The sequence below is a fragment of the Mustela nigripes genome, chromosome X (genome assembly GCF_022355385.1).
Source record: "Mustela nigripes isolate SB6536 chromosome X, MUSNIG.SB6536, whole genome shotgun sequence".
In the NCBI taxonomy this organism is placed as follows: Eukaryota; Metazoa; Chordata; class Mammalia; order Carnivora; family Mustelidae; genus Mustela; species Mustela nigripes.
Genome location: NC_081575.1, coordinates 123015063 through 123030992, shown reverse-complemented (window position 1 = coordinate 123030992; position 15930 = coordinate 123015063). Strand labels below are relative to the sequence as shown.

Here is a 15930-nt window from a genome sequence, read left to right as displayed (position 1 = left end):
ATGTGGATGCTAAAATTGAAGAGGAGTTCCAGAAATGCACACTCAGATGGGTCCCCTGTCCTGCAGGACCCCCTCATCAGCCAACGACTGTTCTTCATCTGGGTGGGGGAAGTAGATATGGATGTTGGTAAAGACTGTCCTTGCAAAGAGTTGTCAAAAACTGTTCTGTCATTTCCACATTGATTCAGAGAACAGGGATGTGGACCCATCTCTGAAGAAAAAAAACACGGATGAGGAAAATAGTGAGGTCCACCAAGAAGTAAGCGTCCCCTCCCAAAGCCTGGCAAAGGTATACCGTTCTATAGATCAGTTGGCTCATGAGAGAAAGGTGCCCACATGGGTCCATGAGGGAGGAAGCACTGTAAGAAACTGTACTTTTTCAAAAGAGTGACCCATGGGAAGGGCCATGCAATACAAAAATTTTAAGTTGTGGAGTCATGTTTGACAAAAGTGATAAAAACATCAAAGTTAGGAGCATGAGTCCATTTGATTATAGGAATGAACAGCTAAGTATATCCAGGTGAGTCACACCTCTGTGAGGACAACAGAAGGCCACACTGGCTAGACCTGGGGGCTCTCCATCTGGGTTAAGAGCCCCCTCGGAGATCCCCTCCCCCATGGAACGCAAGGGGGTCTTTGAGTTTAAACACAAGTAATCAACGTCATCATGGCGGCCAACACTAATGTCTTGTCCAAATGCGGACAAGACACAGATGTCAGGGCAGGGTCTATGACTTGCCTACCGACACAAACCAAAGATATTTTCAGACCCAAGTTGAGGTGTTAAAGCTGACTCAAAATAAAGTTTGAGATCGTCACAGCTTCCAACCAGTAGGAGTTATGGAACCCACAAGTACGTCATGTTATTTGTCCTATAAAGATTTCATGTCTATAATCATGTGGCAAGTTTGTGTTCTTACATATTTTTATATCTGCATCTCAGTATCATTTGGTTTATAATGGTGTGGATTTTAGTTTGTGCATTTAGGCATCACTGGATGTTTGTGGGGTCCAAAGACCGAGCTTGTGAAGAGCCAGGAAGGAGTGGAACACATGCATGTTTAAATACCCTGCCCCAACTATAAATTCTGACCCCAAATTATCCTTCAAAAACTGATGGCGGGCAAAAAGGTGGAGGAGAAAAATGGGAGAAAGGAAGAAATAAATCATTACTCTGTTCGCTTCCCCAGGCAAAGAAAATACCTTCGTTTTCAAAGAGGAGTTAAGACACCAGGGTAAGGAGCAGAGAGAGCGTTTCAAAAGAAGAATGGACAATGTAGTCTATGGGATGCAGCTGCAAAGGAAGCCAGTCTTTGAACACCTGTTCCAAGTCGACACTGGGCTACGCCGTGTCTTCCCCAAATTCGTATGTTGAGGCCCGGACCCCCACACCCCAGGTGCTCAGAACCTGACCTTATTTGGAGAGGGTGTCTTTAAAGAGGTGGTTAGGGTAAAAACAGGCCAATGACATGGGTCTTCATTGCACTAGGACCGAAGTCCTTTCAAGGGCAACCTTAGGTGTTTCCCAGATGGGTTTTACCTATAAGCAAATCACTGTTTCTGTATGAGCCAATGACGGAGTATCTTCCATTAGCCAACAACACAATCATCACCTATGATCACACGCATGCCGAGTCTCGCCAGGTGCCTCGCCGTGGCATAGCCGATTCCATCCGTGCCTCCAGTCACTACGGCAACGCGGTCCGGTTGTGGGGCCAAAACTGGAGAAGAAGAAAAGGAAAAAATATATATATATAATCAACGTGAGTTTTAGAAGAGGATTGGTTGGATTGGTCCTAAGTCATTCCAACCTGGTCAAAGACACCTGATAAACGCTTGCTCACCCCCAGCAGAGGCCTTGGCAGGACCCAACGAGAGTATCAGCGCAATGATGGGCAGAAAGGTCGGGAGCCAACGTGGGAGTAGCACTTATGAGCGTGGATGACACCCCAGCATCCACACTCCCAGGCAACATGGGGCAGGAAGTAGGTTTTACTACGTCTCAGGTATGGAGGAGGAGAACAGACCAGGGGATGAATGCCTGCTGTTGCAACGAGTTTGTAGAACACAGTTTCCAAGAGGAGGGGACATGCATGCCACGCCACCCCCCACATGGGGAAGCAGTAGGATGGGTCAGGACGCAGAGGGACACGGAAGCGTGGACAAGAGTCTCTATTGTGGGAAGAAATGGGTCAGGGAAGCAGGCTCAGCAGGTTTAGGATGGGCTGGTGTGAATAATTTCAGCAGATTCTGGGTCACAGGGGCTGTCTCTATGTGTGTGTCCCTGGCCCTGTGGTGATTTGCGTGGGCAGGGTAGACACTGGCCAACAACGCAGTTATGGACATGGTGGGACTGTGGATTGCCCCGTTTGCGTTGGAAAGCTGTGCTCCTGAGAGAGCCACATGCTATCTCTTGGAACCGGCCAGCCCTGGATGGCTGGAGCATTTGATGAAGGTGACAAAGATGAACTTTTTTATTTTATTTTATTTTAGATCTATTTATTTATTAGAGAGAGGCAGACGAGAATCTCAAGCCGACTCCACACGGATCATAGAGCCCAGTGCAGGGCTGGATCTCACAACCTTGAGATCACAACCTGAGCGGCAACCAAGAGTCAGACGCTTCACCGACTGAGCCACCCAGCACCCCAAAGATGGACTTTTTAATAAATGGTATTGGAACATGTAAATAGACATTAAGAAAAAAAAGGCAAAATTAGACCCATCTACACATCAAAATTAACCATGGGGTAGAAGTTACACCATGAACATATTCGGGGGGGAAAAGCATGAATCCATTTATCTTTAACCTCAGAGTATGAAACGTCTTCCTAATCATAAGTTGAAGTTGAGAAGAATAAGTAGATAAATTCTGCTACCAAAATAATTTTGCATGGAAAAAAAAAACACACACCAAAAGCAAAGTTCGAAGTAAATGCTATATTAAAAAAAAAAAAAAGAAAGAAACAAAAGCTTACAACCCTGATCACATGCAAAAGGCTATTTTCCTAGTATGTAAAGAGTTCTTACAAATCAAGAAAAATAACACTGTGAGGAAAAATAAAAAGGGTGAACATGAAAACATATGCCATGACACAGTCCTTACAAAGGCATGTGAGACTTTGCCCAATGAGAGGCATGTTCATGAGAACTCACTGAAACACCACTGGACTTGACAAGAGCAAGCACTTTGACATCATGCTTCTCTGTCACAGTGCTCGCATGTTTATGTATACCATGGGCAGGAAAGCAAGAAGGGGAACCCTCATGTGGGTGGGGGTCCTTGGGTGATATCTAGTGCAACCTGAAACACATTCAGGCTGTGGCAGCAAAATCACTTCTAGGAACGTGCCCTGGAAATCCATAGCAGACCTTCCATTTCTCCCTGCAGCTGTGTCCCTGGTGTCCGCAGTCACACAGACACCGGTCAGCAGCCCTGGATGGCTGTGATAAACCAATAAACTATGAAGATATTAGGGAATAATGCCCTGAAAGAGCTCATGGTCCTGTGGGACGTCATGCAAGCACTAAGAGCTCATATGTACTTCTAAGTGTGGTATCTGCACTCATGTAGGAGGTCTCTCTGCTGTTGGGATAATCCCCGTGCAACATGGCAGCCATTCCCAGTCAAGACTTTGTCTCAGTCGTACGGGCCCAGGGGTGCTCATTTGTGCCCAGGATCCCATCCAGAAGGCTTTTGTGTGCCCTACGTGGGAAGAACAACCCTCTGCAACTGTGTGCTTTGATTGGCCAGTCCTACCCCCTCGGCCAGGGTTGCCTGGGAGCACACGCCTCCTCTCAAGTTCCCTGTTCCTCACTGCCTGGCCCAATGGCAGATGTCAGGCTGGTGCTCCATGAATGTTCACGGACTTAATGAGCTAACCCACCCATTGCGGAGTCAAGCACAGATTGAAGGCCACACCTACCCCAAAAGACCAAAGGAAATGTGCCATGATGTGAATGTGGGTATCTCCTCCTAAAATCCATGTGTTGAAGGCCAACCCTCCCATGGAATGGGATTGGAGGTGGGGGTATTTGGGAGGTGATCAGGTGATGAGGATGGAGGTGGGATCTTTGGAAGGTCATCAGGTGCTAAGGGTGGAGGTGGGGGTCTTTGGGAGGTGACCAGGTCATGAAAGTGGAGGTGGGGGATCTTTAGAAGTTCACCAGGTCATGAGGGCAGAGCCACCATGATGGAACTAGTGTCCTTATAAAGGAGACCCCAAGGAGACTCCAGGCCCCTTCAACTGTGCAAGGACCCAGCCAGAAGAATGCCATCAACAAATCCATTCTAGCCGGACATCCAGCCACCCCAATGGTGGGAAGTAAGTGTCTGCTGCTGAAGCCCCCCCCCCCACAAAATCACTCCATGGTGTGTTTGTTATGGTGGCCCAAATGGGCTAAGACAAGATGCCCTCATCCCAGGCAGATCCCCTGCCTGATGCTCAGGACATGCAGAGAAACAGAAGCATGTGAGGAACGGGCATGATGACAGAGCAACGTCTACACCCACCACCCAGGAATGGGGGGGGGGGGGGGCTAAGAAACCACATGACCACCAGGATCCAGTCTGACTCCTTAGCTTATCAGTGAGAAATGGACACAGGAACCCTGAACCACCTTCAATGCCAAGAGCAGCAGGTGGTCTTCCAGAATGCTCTCCTGAAGACAGCATCACCTTCACAAAGAATGCTCCTTGGGCTTCAATACTAAGTATGAAAGGTATTTGCAGGGATCAGAAACAGGAGGTGCATAATGGACACCCTACTCTAAGCCACCATGATGTTTCTGGGTGAACAGAGCGAGTCCATGAAATGTCTTTCCAGGCCCATGGTTGCTTGCTCCATGCCCTGAAGGTCATTTCCTACCCAACAGGTCTGCATCCAGTGTCTTCTTCCATTTGGCCAGAACAAGGATGGCACAGGTCCTCAGAATGTCTTCTCCCAAGGCCATGATGTGCCAAGCAAGTGGGATCGGCTTCCTGCCAAGCGCGGCTCAGCCCACGCGGGGGTCCCTGAAGTTATCTCCCAGCTGATACCGTAATTTTGAGTCCCAAGTGCCATAAGTGAGTTGACCCTGGAAATCTAAAAAGATTTCATCTCTACGTAGCTCATCACATCTGTTTCATGATGTTTCTCACCCATGAGAAGAGTCCACAGAGCACTTGGACCACAGGTGAGAAGCAGGAGCTCCAGGTCATAATCAAGCATATGGATTTCCAATAGGGTTACGCCTCTCCAAGGAGGTGTCTTGTAGGTCATGGTGGGAAGGAGCACAGGGCTGAACTAGCTGGACTCCAACCACCTGGTCAGCCTGCCAATCAGTCCTATCTTTGATAGGATACAATCGTCCCAAACGCAGTCAAGTGCCCAGTGACGGGCACATGGGGCAAGTCTGTCCCCTCTCTCCAAGCTTGGCTGGATATCCATTGAGAACCAGTTCCACCCAAACACAAACATATCATCCTACAGTTCTGGAGGTCACAAATCTCCATCTCAAGGTCAGCTGATTGGAAATCTTAATTTCCATCTGCAATTTTTATTTGCCTTAAGCTTCATGACAACATAACTTAAGAGTTTCCAGGGCTTAGGACACAGACGTCTTTGGGGGCCAGGATTCCATCCCCCAAAATCGGGAGCCAAAATTACTGGGCACACGACTCAGATGGAGAAGCCTGACCTTGCATCAGCTTATTCTGTGAAATGGCCCCAAAGTAACAACAGGAAGACGTGGACTTGGAACCATAACGCCCCCATCAGGACTCGGCACGTGGCACATGTTCTCAAAATGGAACAAGGAGGCCTATGGAACCAAATCACACCAAAGACAGGCAGTGGCAAGGACAGGGTGCTCCAAAGCCAGTAATTATTGGCTGTACCCCAGAAATATATGCCCTGGCTGGTGAAGACAGGAGGAGACTCGTTCACAGCAAAAACCCGCACAGCCGTTTCCATGCCGATCTATAAATAAAGAGATGCACACACACTTCACCAACAACTGTGATTTATGAGACACAAGAATCACCAAAAGTGTGATAAATGGCACCAACCGCTCGAGGTCATGGGCATTGTTTCCGGATATAAAAACTTACAATGGAAAACTTAATTTTGCAAGACAGCTGTTACTAAGCCTTCCCCTACCGCGTGTTACTTGCCCTTTGGAAAAAGAACACTTGTATTTTCCTGACTTCAAATTTTAAACACATGCGTTCCCCAGCCATTAGGCGTCCCAGGATTCATCCAAATAAAAAGAAACAATTTGAAATTAAAAAAAAAAAAAAAATTGGGGGGGTGTTAAATGTTGAATGTGCCAAAGTACAATGTACAAAAGTTGGTTAAACAATGCACATGAATAAAGGATTGATCAAATCCTAAAAGTCAGTCCCTGACATAGATTTGAACCAGCCAAGAAGATTAAAAATCATATGCAGCTCTCCTGGTCATAAGACCCCTGCCTTGGAGATCTGAGGGCAAATTCAGCTCTGAGCTTCCTAGCAGCCAAAGAGAAAAGGGAAATAATACCAGAGATGCCTCTCAGCAGGTGACCCAGTGCTTCCCCCAACATGGGCCTCCTATTGGCTTAAATACACACTGTTTTCTGTCACTGGGCTCCAAGACAGGTATCACACCCCTCCCCCAGAAATTCCCTTCCATCATCCATGCTGGGAGGTCTTAGCCATCCCATTGTGTGTGGCTTAAGATTCCCCCTCTCCTGGTCACACTTGAGATCCTTCTGTCCCCGGAGAGTTGGTATTGGCTTGGAGTTGCACAGCGCACTCACTGATACTAAACAAATACAGGTGACTGGGCTTGCAGAGACATGGGGCATGGGTGACGGACACCCCAAGTGCATAGGGACTCCCTGTGCCCAGCTGGATCCCAGCAGAGGGCATGAGAATGGGAGCTCCATCTACATCGGTAGGGATGTGACAGCCATGTGCTTCTGATTGAAACAGGTCTTGCTAGTGCAACTTCTGGGCTCTACGATTAACTCTGAAATCCCCACACTGTAAAGATTTCCCTCCCGAATGTGGGTGGGCCTCATCTAATCAGTTGATGGTGTTCATTGCAGAAAGACAGATTACAGGTCCCCACTCCCACCCCCCGCCCCGGCCAGAGTCCATTTCCCAGCAGACAGATTCAAACTGTTAACATGCCCTGCGTTTCTACCCTGCAGCATTTGGGTTTAACAAGTCTCCACAGTTGTATGAGCCAATTCCTTAAAATGATTAAAATTAAAATATTTATGTGTGTGTGTGTGTGTGTGTATAAACATATACACATAGAGAGGGAGATGATATATCATATATATATGTTTATAGATATATAAAGAGAGGGATGATAGTTAAAATGATGATGGATGGAGATGTAGGTGAATGGATGGATGAATGGATGGATAGATAGGCCAATGCTGGTTTCCCCTGAGGCCTTTCCTTGGCATGTAGACCCTGTGTTCTCCCTGTGTCCGCACATGGTTGTCCCTCTGTGCGTGTCTGTGTCCACATCCCCTCTTCTTATAAGGACCCCAGTCCTATGGGATCAGGGCCCTCACTACTGCCCTCATCTTAACTTGACCACCTGCAGAGACCCCATTTCCAAATAAGATCCCCTTCACAGGTACCAGGGGCTAAGACTTCAACATACCTTTTTTGTGCGCCCTAGAGATTGGTGCACATGCATGCACACATCTGTGCAAGGCCACCCCAGCCTGGCTAGCGAGGCTCCCAAGGAGCACCCGCAAGCCAGTCCCTCTCCCTGCTCCTTTATCTCCCAGAAGTGAGTCAGCTCCAGCCCAGATGCCTTCAATGCTTCCCCCTAAAGCCCGGTTGCAAAGAGACACAGGGGATCCCTGTCCATCCCCTCACATGCCACTCTGTGTCCTGCACACCAGCACCCACCAGCACCAAGTCCCACGGGCCAGCTCACCTCCAACAGGCATCGGGAGGAGCGCTGGGAAGGTGGCAGCTGTGAGCTGATCGGTCTGTACAGGGACAGCAGCTACTGCGGACGTACGGGGAGGCCGCCCGGGGTCACGGCTCACGCCTTCCTCCCCGAACCGCCCAGCTGATGTGCTTGGGGGGCAAGCCCACGACTCAGATGACAAGAAAAGCAACGCGCACCTCCCAAGCCCGTCTGCTTGGCAAAGGAGTGATGTTTGCAGGCCGAGCGGAGAAGGAGCTCCCATCCTGAGCCCGGACTATGTTTAGAGCCCTCGTGGCTCATTATTCTTTTTTAAGAACTGAAATGTGGCGGGTTGACCTCATGCTTCCGCCAGGGCCAGCTCGTAGGGAAGCAATTGTATGCCAGATCTCTGTGTTCGCATCTCACTGACCACAGCATAGGAAATAAGACATGCCTCCCACAGCTAAAGATTGGAGATATTTAAAAATACTGATACAATAATCCACATATGCAAATACCCAAAATATCAAAATCTTGGAATCATTTACAGATTCAACTATTCAAATAATTGAAATATTCGAATACTCGAAGGATTTAAAATTATTTAACTCTTGGGATTATTTTTTGTTTATCTATGTACTACTGTTTATTTAAATGATCCTATTTAAATAATTTAAATTTTGACATATTTGGAAGATTTGCCATATTCTTTAAATAACTTGCAGATTCAAATACTTGGGCCCCTTGAAATATTTTTAAAAAATAATTTACATATTCAGACACTTGAAAGATTTAAAATACGGCTGAAATAATTTACAGATTCGGATACTTGCCATGTTTAAAATATTGTTTAATTTACATAGTCAGATACTTGAACTGTTTAAAATATTGTGAGTGATTTAAATATTTCAACATTTCAAATATTTAAAAATCCGATCGTAAACACAGAAGGGGAGGCGGGGGTGGTTGGATCCCTCCGCGACCGTGTCTTTTCTAAGGACCGCGCAGAATCCGTGCGGATGAGGCGGAGCAAGTCAAGAAAGGGTTTCACCTTAAGGAGTTGAAAGTCCATCAGGTAACATGTAAAGGCAAACAACAGATGCGGACCGTAGAAAAAGGGCAGCGACCTTGCCCGTAAAGGGGTCTCGTACAAGCATATGCACATCTTCTCTCCTCTTCTCTTCCGAAGACCCAAAGAAAACGAACCAGGGACTCATGGATAGTGCATAAAACACGCCCGTGTAAAACAGCGTTGCGACACACTCCTCTAAGCACACTCGACGAAAGGAAGACAGCTGACTCGTGATCAGCCATCACAACAGTGGGTCCCAAAACTTCACGCTCGCACCAGAACGAGTCACGGGGCACCAAGACTCTGTCCTTTTAGCAGACGAGCTGCCGAGGGCTGTGCAAAGCAGGCGTGCGTGCCTGTTCTCTCTGACCCAGCAGCTCTAATGCTGAGAGCTGCTCCCACAGACGCACTCCCACGGGTTCGCAAAGAGGCTCGAACATAAAAAGATACCCTCCCTGCCCTGCTGATAAGACAAAGATCTTCGGTGTGAATGTCATTTTATGCAAAGAGTCTTTACAGGTGTTCTTGCGAAAGAAAGGCTTATTGTTCCAGACACAGCTGGGAGGACCCTCCAGTGGAATTATACTGAGTTTGGTGGGGGGGTGGGGGGTAAAAAGAAAACAAAAAAGGCGATTTTAAAAGGTTGCATTGTGTGTGACTCCATCTATGTGACATTCTTGAAATGATGGCATTGTGGAAACGGAGAACGGATGAGTGGCTGGCCGCGGGTGCAGCGTGGATAGACATGGGAAGGAGGTAGCAAAGCTATAGAAGGGGAACATTTGGGAATCTGGGGGCAGGGGACATACCTGTGTCTTGACACAGAAAGGATGGTCACCCCCCCCCCATGACTGGAGGGATGCACCATCCTTCATGTTGCAAGGACATCCCAGATGGGTCACCCCACCACCACACAGGTGGCTGCCCAGGAAAATGAGGAAATATGGATAAAACAGCAATGATGGTATTCCTGCAGTCACAAGGGCTGGGATCACATACTTTACAGCTTTGTAAGTTTTATCCCCGGAGGGAAACCGGGGAAAGGGAACACAAGGTTTCTCCATATCCTTTCTGGCAACTGCACAGGAATTACGGGATCTGTAAAAAGTCTAATAAGCTCAGTTCAAATAACACATTCTGCTCTTCAAAACACAAATTTAGAAACAAAGAGTCTTTGTCCCATGGCTTCTGTCCCATTATGTTGGAAATGACTCATGGACTGGGAGGGTCTCGCGGGCATTCTGTCCTCCTTTAAGGAAATGCAAACCAAAACCACAGTGAGAGATCACTTTAGGTCCCCTCCCACGGGTCTTTCTTCAGGGGCAGTGAAAACACTGCTGAACAAACGTTGAAGAGGCGGGAGGGAAACTGTGTCCGTCCTGCATGGCGGGTGGACACGGAAAATGCCGTGGGCACTGTGGAAAAGTAGTGGGGAAACCACACGGCCCGGCAATCCCACTCCTCACTCTCCATCTATCCAGGACGCAGGGAAGCAGGTGTCCACAAGCATATGCACATGGGAAGGCCTAGAGCAGCGTTACTCACGGTAGCCAGGGAGATGTGAGCAGTCCAAGTGCCCACCAATGCACAGGGTCCATCCATGGATGGACTAGAACTCAGCCGTGAAAAGGAACAGCAGTCTGACTCCTGCTGCCTCGTGGAGGGACCATGAGGACACGATGCTCAGGGACAAAAGCCACACTCCCAAGAAGATCACAGAGGACATGATTCCATTTCTATGAAATACTCAGTATAGGAAAATAAGACAACCACCATGTTGAGAACGTGCCCATGAGCTCTCTGAAATTCTCTAACCATTAGACGTATGTGATGTCTTGCCAACTGACCTCCATAAAACTGGGGGAGAAAATCCAATAACAGGTTCATATGCGTTACGAGAAAGGGAATCAGCTTGAGGCCAGGTCAATCAGGCTTATAGGAGAAACAGTGTTTGGGGCATGCCCGACTCTTGATTTCGGCTCAGGTCGTGATCTCAGGCTCTGGGCTCAGCAGAGAATCTGGTTGAGATTCTCTTTCTCTGTCTGCCCCTCCCCACAGCTCTTTCTCCCTCAAATAAATAAATAAACCTTTAAAAAAACAAAATTAAGAAAAAGAAAGTGTTTATAACATCACAGTCAAGAAAGGGACCATCCAAACAAAGCCAAGTATTTTCCATGTACAAATCCTTCGATTCCAATAAAACTCAGAGAAAGGATCCAAAGGAAAAAGATAATCCAAAGGAAAAAGATAAGAGACATATTACGAGGTAATACAGAATTGTGTTTGAAAGGCATTCACGTTACAGAGTGATAAATGAAAACATCATGGCAACATCCAAAAAAAAAAAAAAAAAAAAAATCATATCCACCAGCAAAGGAGAGGTCAGACTGTTTTCTCACAAAGTCTTTGACTGATCGGACAAGGCCCACCTGCACTAAAGAAAGTCATCTGCGGAATTCAAAGTTAAGGTACTGACATAGGCATGGTGCCCAAAGGTGACATGCGTTTTGCACAGGGTGGAGATGCTTGGCGATGGCGTCCTAGCAAACGATGCAGTAAAAGACTTATAGACATGCGCTCTCCATGTCCCTTACACATAAAGGATACATTAGTCAAGGGGTCTGCCAAGAAACACACAGGAAGACTAAGTGGAGAGACAGAGATTTAATTTATGGGATTGGTTCATGTAACCGTGTATATTTGAGTCTCTACAGTGCAGGGTCGGGCAGGAAGCTGAGACCCAGGGACGAGCTAAAGTCGCAGTCAGAGGCCAAAGGCCTCCTGGAGACAGAATTTCCTCTTTGTCCGGGAAGGTCAGTCTGTTTTCTCACAAACCCTTCAACTGATCAGACAGGGCCCACCGATCCAAGGGAAAAAGATAAGATTCCAACTAGTATGTAATGCAGGATTGTGCTTGAAAGGCATTCATGTCATAGCTCAATAAATCAAAGCATGAAAGCAACATCAAAAAAAATCACATCCACCAGCAAAAGGAAGGTCAGACTGTTCTCTCAAAAAGTCTTCAACTGATTGGACAAGGCCCACCTGCATGAAAGAGAGTCATCTGCAGAATTCAAAGGCATCAACGTGGGCATGGTGACCAAAGGTGACACATGTTTTGCACAAAGTGGAGATGCTTGGCAATGGAGTCCTAGCATACGATGCAGTAAAACACTTGTAAACATGCACTCTCCAGATTGGAAGGGGTCCAGCCCCATCTCCCTTACACATAAAGGACGTATTATTCAGGGTTCTCCCAAAATGCACACCGAAAGACTAAGCAGAGAGACAGAGATTTAATTTAAGGAACTGGTTCACGTAACTGGGTCTCTATTCCACAGGACTGGCCAGGAGGCTGAGACTCAGGGACGAGCTAAAGTGGCAGCCAGAGTCCAAAGGCCTCCTGGAGACAGAATTTTCTCTTTGTCCGGGAAGGTCAGTCTGTTTTCTCACAAAGCTTTCAACTGATCAGACAAGGCCCACCAATCCAGAGGAAAAAGATAAGATTCCAACGAGTACATAATGCAGGATTATGTTTGAAAGACATTCATGTTGTAGAGCAATAAATCAAAGTGTCATTGACAAAGTCAACAACAACAACAAAATCACATCTACCAGCAAAGGGGCGGTCAGTCTGTGTGCTCACAAAGCCTTCCACTGATTGGACGAGGCCCACCATGACCCTAGAGAGAGTCCTCTGCTTTACTCAAAGGCTACTGATTGCAATGTTAACCTCATCTAACCAGACCACCCTAGCAACACCTAAACTAGTGTTTGACCACATGTGGGCACGCGTGGTCCAGCCAAGATGACATAAAATTAACCGTCACAATACACAGCCTTTCCATGCAACAAAGGTGTCCATTGACAGCCATCAACCAGAAGCCTGAACCTCCCTAAGGGAGTGAGCTCCTTCGTGAGCAAAGCCACTGCCTCGAGCAAGGACAACAGAAGGACCAGCGTGGTAGTCTCCAAAGCAGCGCTGGATGGAAGCCAAGACCCAGACGCCCTACGTGCAGCAGGCTCCCTGGAAAGGCAGGACCTCCTTGTTGAATGCGCTGGTGAAGCAAAGCGGGTCTCAGCTGGCAGGGACTCAGGCGGGGGACGGCCAGCTGAGCCAGAGAAGCATGAATGGGGCACCAAGATGGTGCCACGGGTGTGGACAGTGGCTTGTCCTTGTGAGCGGAGCACCAGGTGTTCAGCACGTGCCAGCATGTCTCGACATCAGGTGAAGATGTCCTGCTGCCTTCAATGGCAGTAGCAGATGGAGAGCTAGAGCCGGCCACTGGGCTCTCTTGCCTTGCACAAGCTTGCTGTGTGGGGTTCTGAGCCTTCCGTCCCAGAGCCACAGCCATAAGGACCCATGACCATCACCAAGTTCAACACACATGGGAGGCTCACCGTGACCATGCAGCACAGAGAACAAGCTCACCGCCCCTGCGGCATCCCAGAAGTGGTCTGAAATCAGGAGATGGGGCAAGGACCAGGGCTGGAATTACCTCCCTAACGAACCAGCCCTCCCCAGACCCAGGCTCTTGGCCAGTTCCACACCCACTGTGCAGCGACGAACTCATGCTGCAGCCACATCAAGCTCTGCCCTTCCTCCAAATGCCCAGTCTTGCCCCAGGGAAGCGGCCTGCGTCACCTGTGCTCCACTCAGGGAAAGGGAATATAATTCACAGCAACAAGCTATCAAGCCATGAGAAGCCACCAAGTCACCTTACATGAATCCTGAGAAGGGAAGGGAGTAGGTCTGCAGGCTCCCTCCTGCATGATTCTGGCTCTAGGATGTTCCCGAAAAGGCAAAATGGCAGAGACAGAACAAAGATTTCTGGTCGGCAGGGGATGTAGGAGGGACGGATGAGAAGATGCAGCCCTGAGGATGTTTAGGGAGGTACCAGTCATCTGCATGACGCTATGATGATACACACGTGTCATCGCACAGGTCTGCAAACCCACGGTACGCACAACCCCAAGAAGAAGCTGTAACGTAAAGCATGTCAGCGGTGCTAATGACATGTCCATGTGCGTTTGCCAATTGTAGGGAATGTGCTTTGTGGGGCAGGTACGGATGCTGGGGAGGCTGTGCCTCTGTGTGGTCATGGGGGTACATGGGGGATTTCTGCATGTTCCCCTCAGTGTTGCTACTGGACGTATCTAATTGCAATCTGGATATATTTTTATTGTAGGGTGCGCCTAAAATCACTCTTAAAAAATAAAATTAATTAAACAAACAAACAAACAAATCATGATGCTGAGGAAGGGTGAACACCCAACAACATAGCTGTCTGAGGCGGAGCCCCTGTGGTGTGAGGATAAATGGGAAGAAGAAAACATGCCCCGTGTGGGAAACCCAGAGGGTATTTTCTGGGTGTATTTCCAAGGAGGAAAGTGGGGCGAGTGGGTATGAGCTCCACCCCTACTCTGCACGGAAGGCAGCCTGTGAGCATGTTGGAAAGCAATGTGGTTCCTGGGGAGCATGGGTGGCAGACATGGTGGTTGGGACCCAGCCTAGCTGCACCCACTCAGGAACTCGAGGGAACCATCTCAAGTAAGGGTTCATCACACGTGGGTTGAGGGAAGCCCAGAGAGCTGATTATGCATTCCCCCTGGGTGTGTCTCTCTGCAAGGGTGTTTTGGAAGAGATTAGCATCAGATCTGGTGCACTGAGTAAAGCCGAGGGCCTTCTGCACTGTGGGTGGGCCTTATCTAATCAGTTGAGGGTCTGAAAAGCCTCAAAGAACATGGAGGGGAAGAATGTGCCATACGAGCTATTGGTTCTGTTTCTCTGCACAACCCCGATTCCCACACCCTGAATAACAAACACCCTAGAAAGGAGGAGTAAAAGAAACACACATTTATTTCTCAAGGTCCTGAAGGCTGGAAGTGTGAGATCCTGATGCCAGCTGATCCACTGCCTGGTGAAAACCCATCCCTTGGTTTGTCACTTCTGTTCGCTCTGAGCTCACAATGGAGAGACAGAGCTTGAGCATCTCTGCAGACCTCCTTTCTCTGTGAACATCACTCCCCGCTCTCCCTTCCTTGACCCCCAATTATGTATGTGTATCTCCTGTCCTTCCACATATCCAGGTTTAATGCATCCAAACTCCCTACCAGGGTGCCCAGGAAGAGACAAGACCAGGGAAGGGCTCAGCCAGCCTGCTGCCCAGCCCCTCGCCAGGCCCTCCAAAGGGGTGTCCTTCATGCTGGACACCCACCAGGCAGCCTGTTGCTGGTTTGGATGATCCCACTGAGGTGTCTTTGCCCTGCCTGGACCTCTCCACATGTGCTCCACTAAAGAACCCCTCTCCAGGTTCACAGCCCAGCCTGCGAGGAGCAGGATCCTCTTTGGGAAGGTCCTAAGGCAGGCCAACGTCCACTCTGCTCATCCCCTGTGGGGCCCTGCCTCAGTGTCCCCTTCAGGTGGCCAACTTTGCAGTCTGGTGACCTGACCCTGATGTCCTACACCTCCCTAGCCAAGTGTGTGAAGGGCTGGGGGCCACGCCCACCTAGGAGGCACGGGACCAGGCACTGAGACCAGCCTGATGATCTACCCAACTCTCCTGAGGCGGAAGCTTGAAAGGTCCAGTCTTTGGATGTTTCCTGTGACCCGGGGAGGCTGGAATCACATGGTTCCTTCCAGTGGGATTTAGAAAGTGGTCAAAATTGCAAATCCATAACACGTCAATCAGTGACAGCTGTTCCGTAAGGAAATATCAACCCATTAAAAGTCATGGAGGTAGAATAAAGGTTACTCGATGCACCTTCTGTTTAACCACAAAAGCACAGGATGGATGGGTGGATGGGTGGATGGATGGATGGAAAAGTGGATGGATGGATGGATGGATGTGTGGATGGAGGGTGGGTGGATGGACGGATGTGTGGATGGATGGATGTGTGGATGGATGGATGGATGGATGGATGGACGGACGGATGTGTGGATGGGCGGGTGGATGG

General features: G+C 48.5%; 1 protein-coding gene across 2 annotated transcripts in view; it reads right to left on the bottom strand.

Moving 5' to 3' along the window:
- Window positions 1-15930, bottom strand: part of DHRSX (dehydrogenase/reductase X-linked) — a 141144-nt gene that overhangs the window by 113413 nt on the left and 11801 nt on the right. Inside the window, exon 2 of one of the 2 annotated variants that reach the window (XM_059385561.1) lies at window positions 1614-1721. In XM_059385561.1, the coding sequence (XP_059241544.1) occupies window positions 1614-1721 (108 nt within the window). Of the gene's footprint in view, window positions 1-1540; window positions 1722-15930 lie in introns of those variants that run through there. The other variant, XM_059385562.1, reaches the window with a different exon arrangement.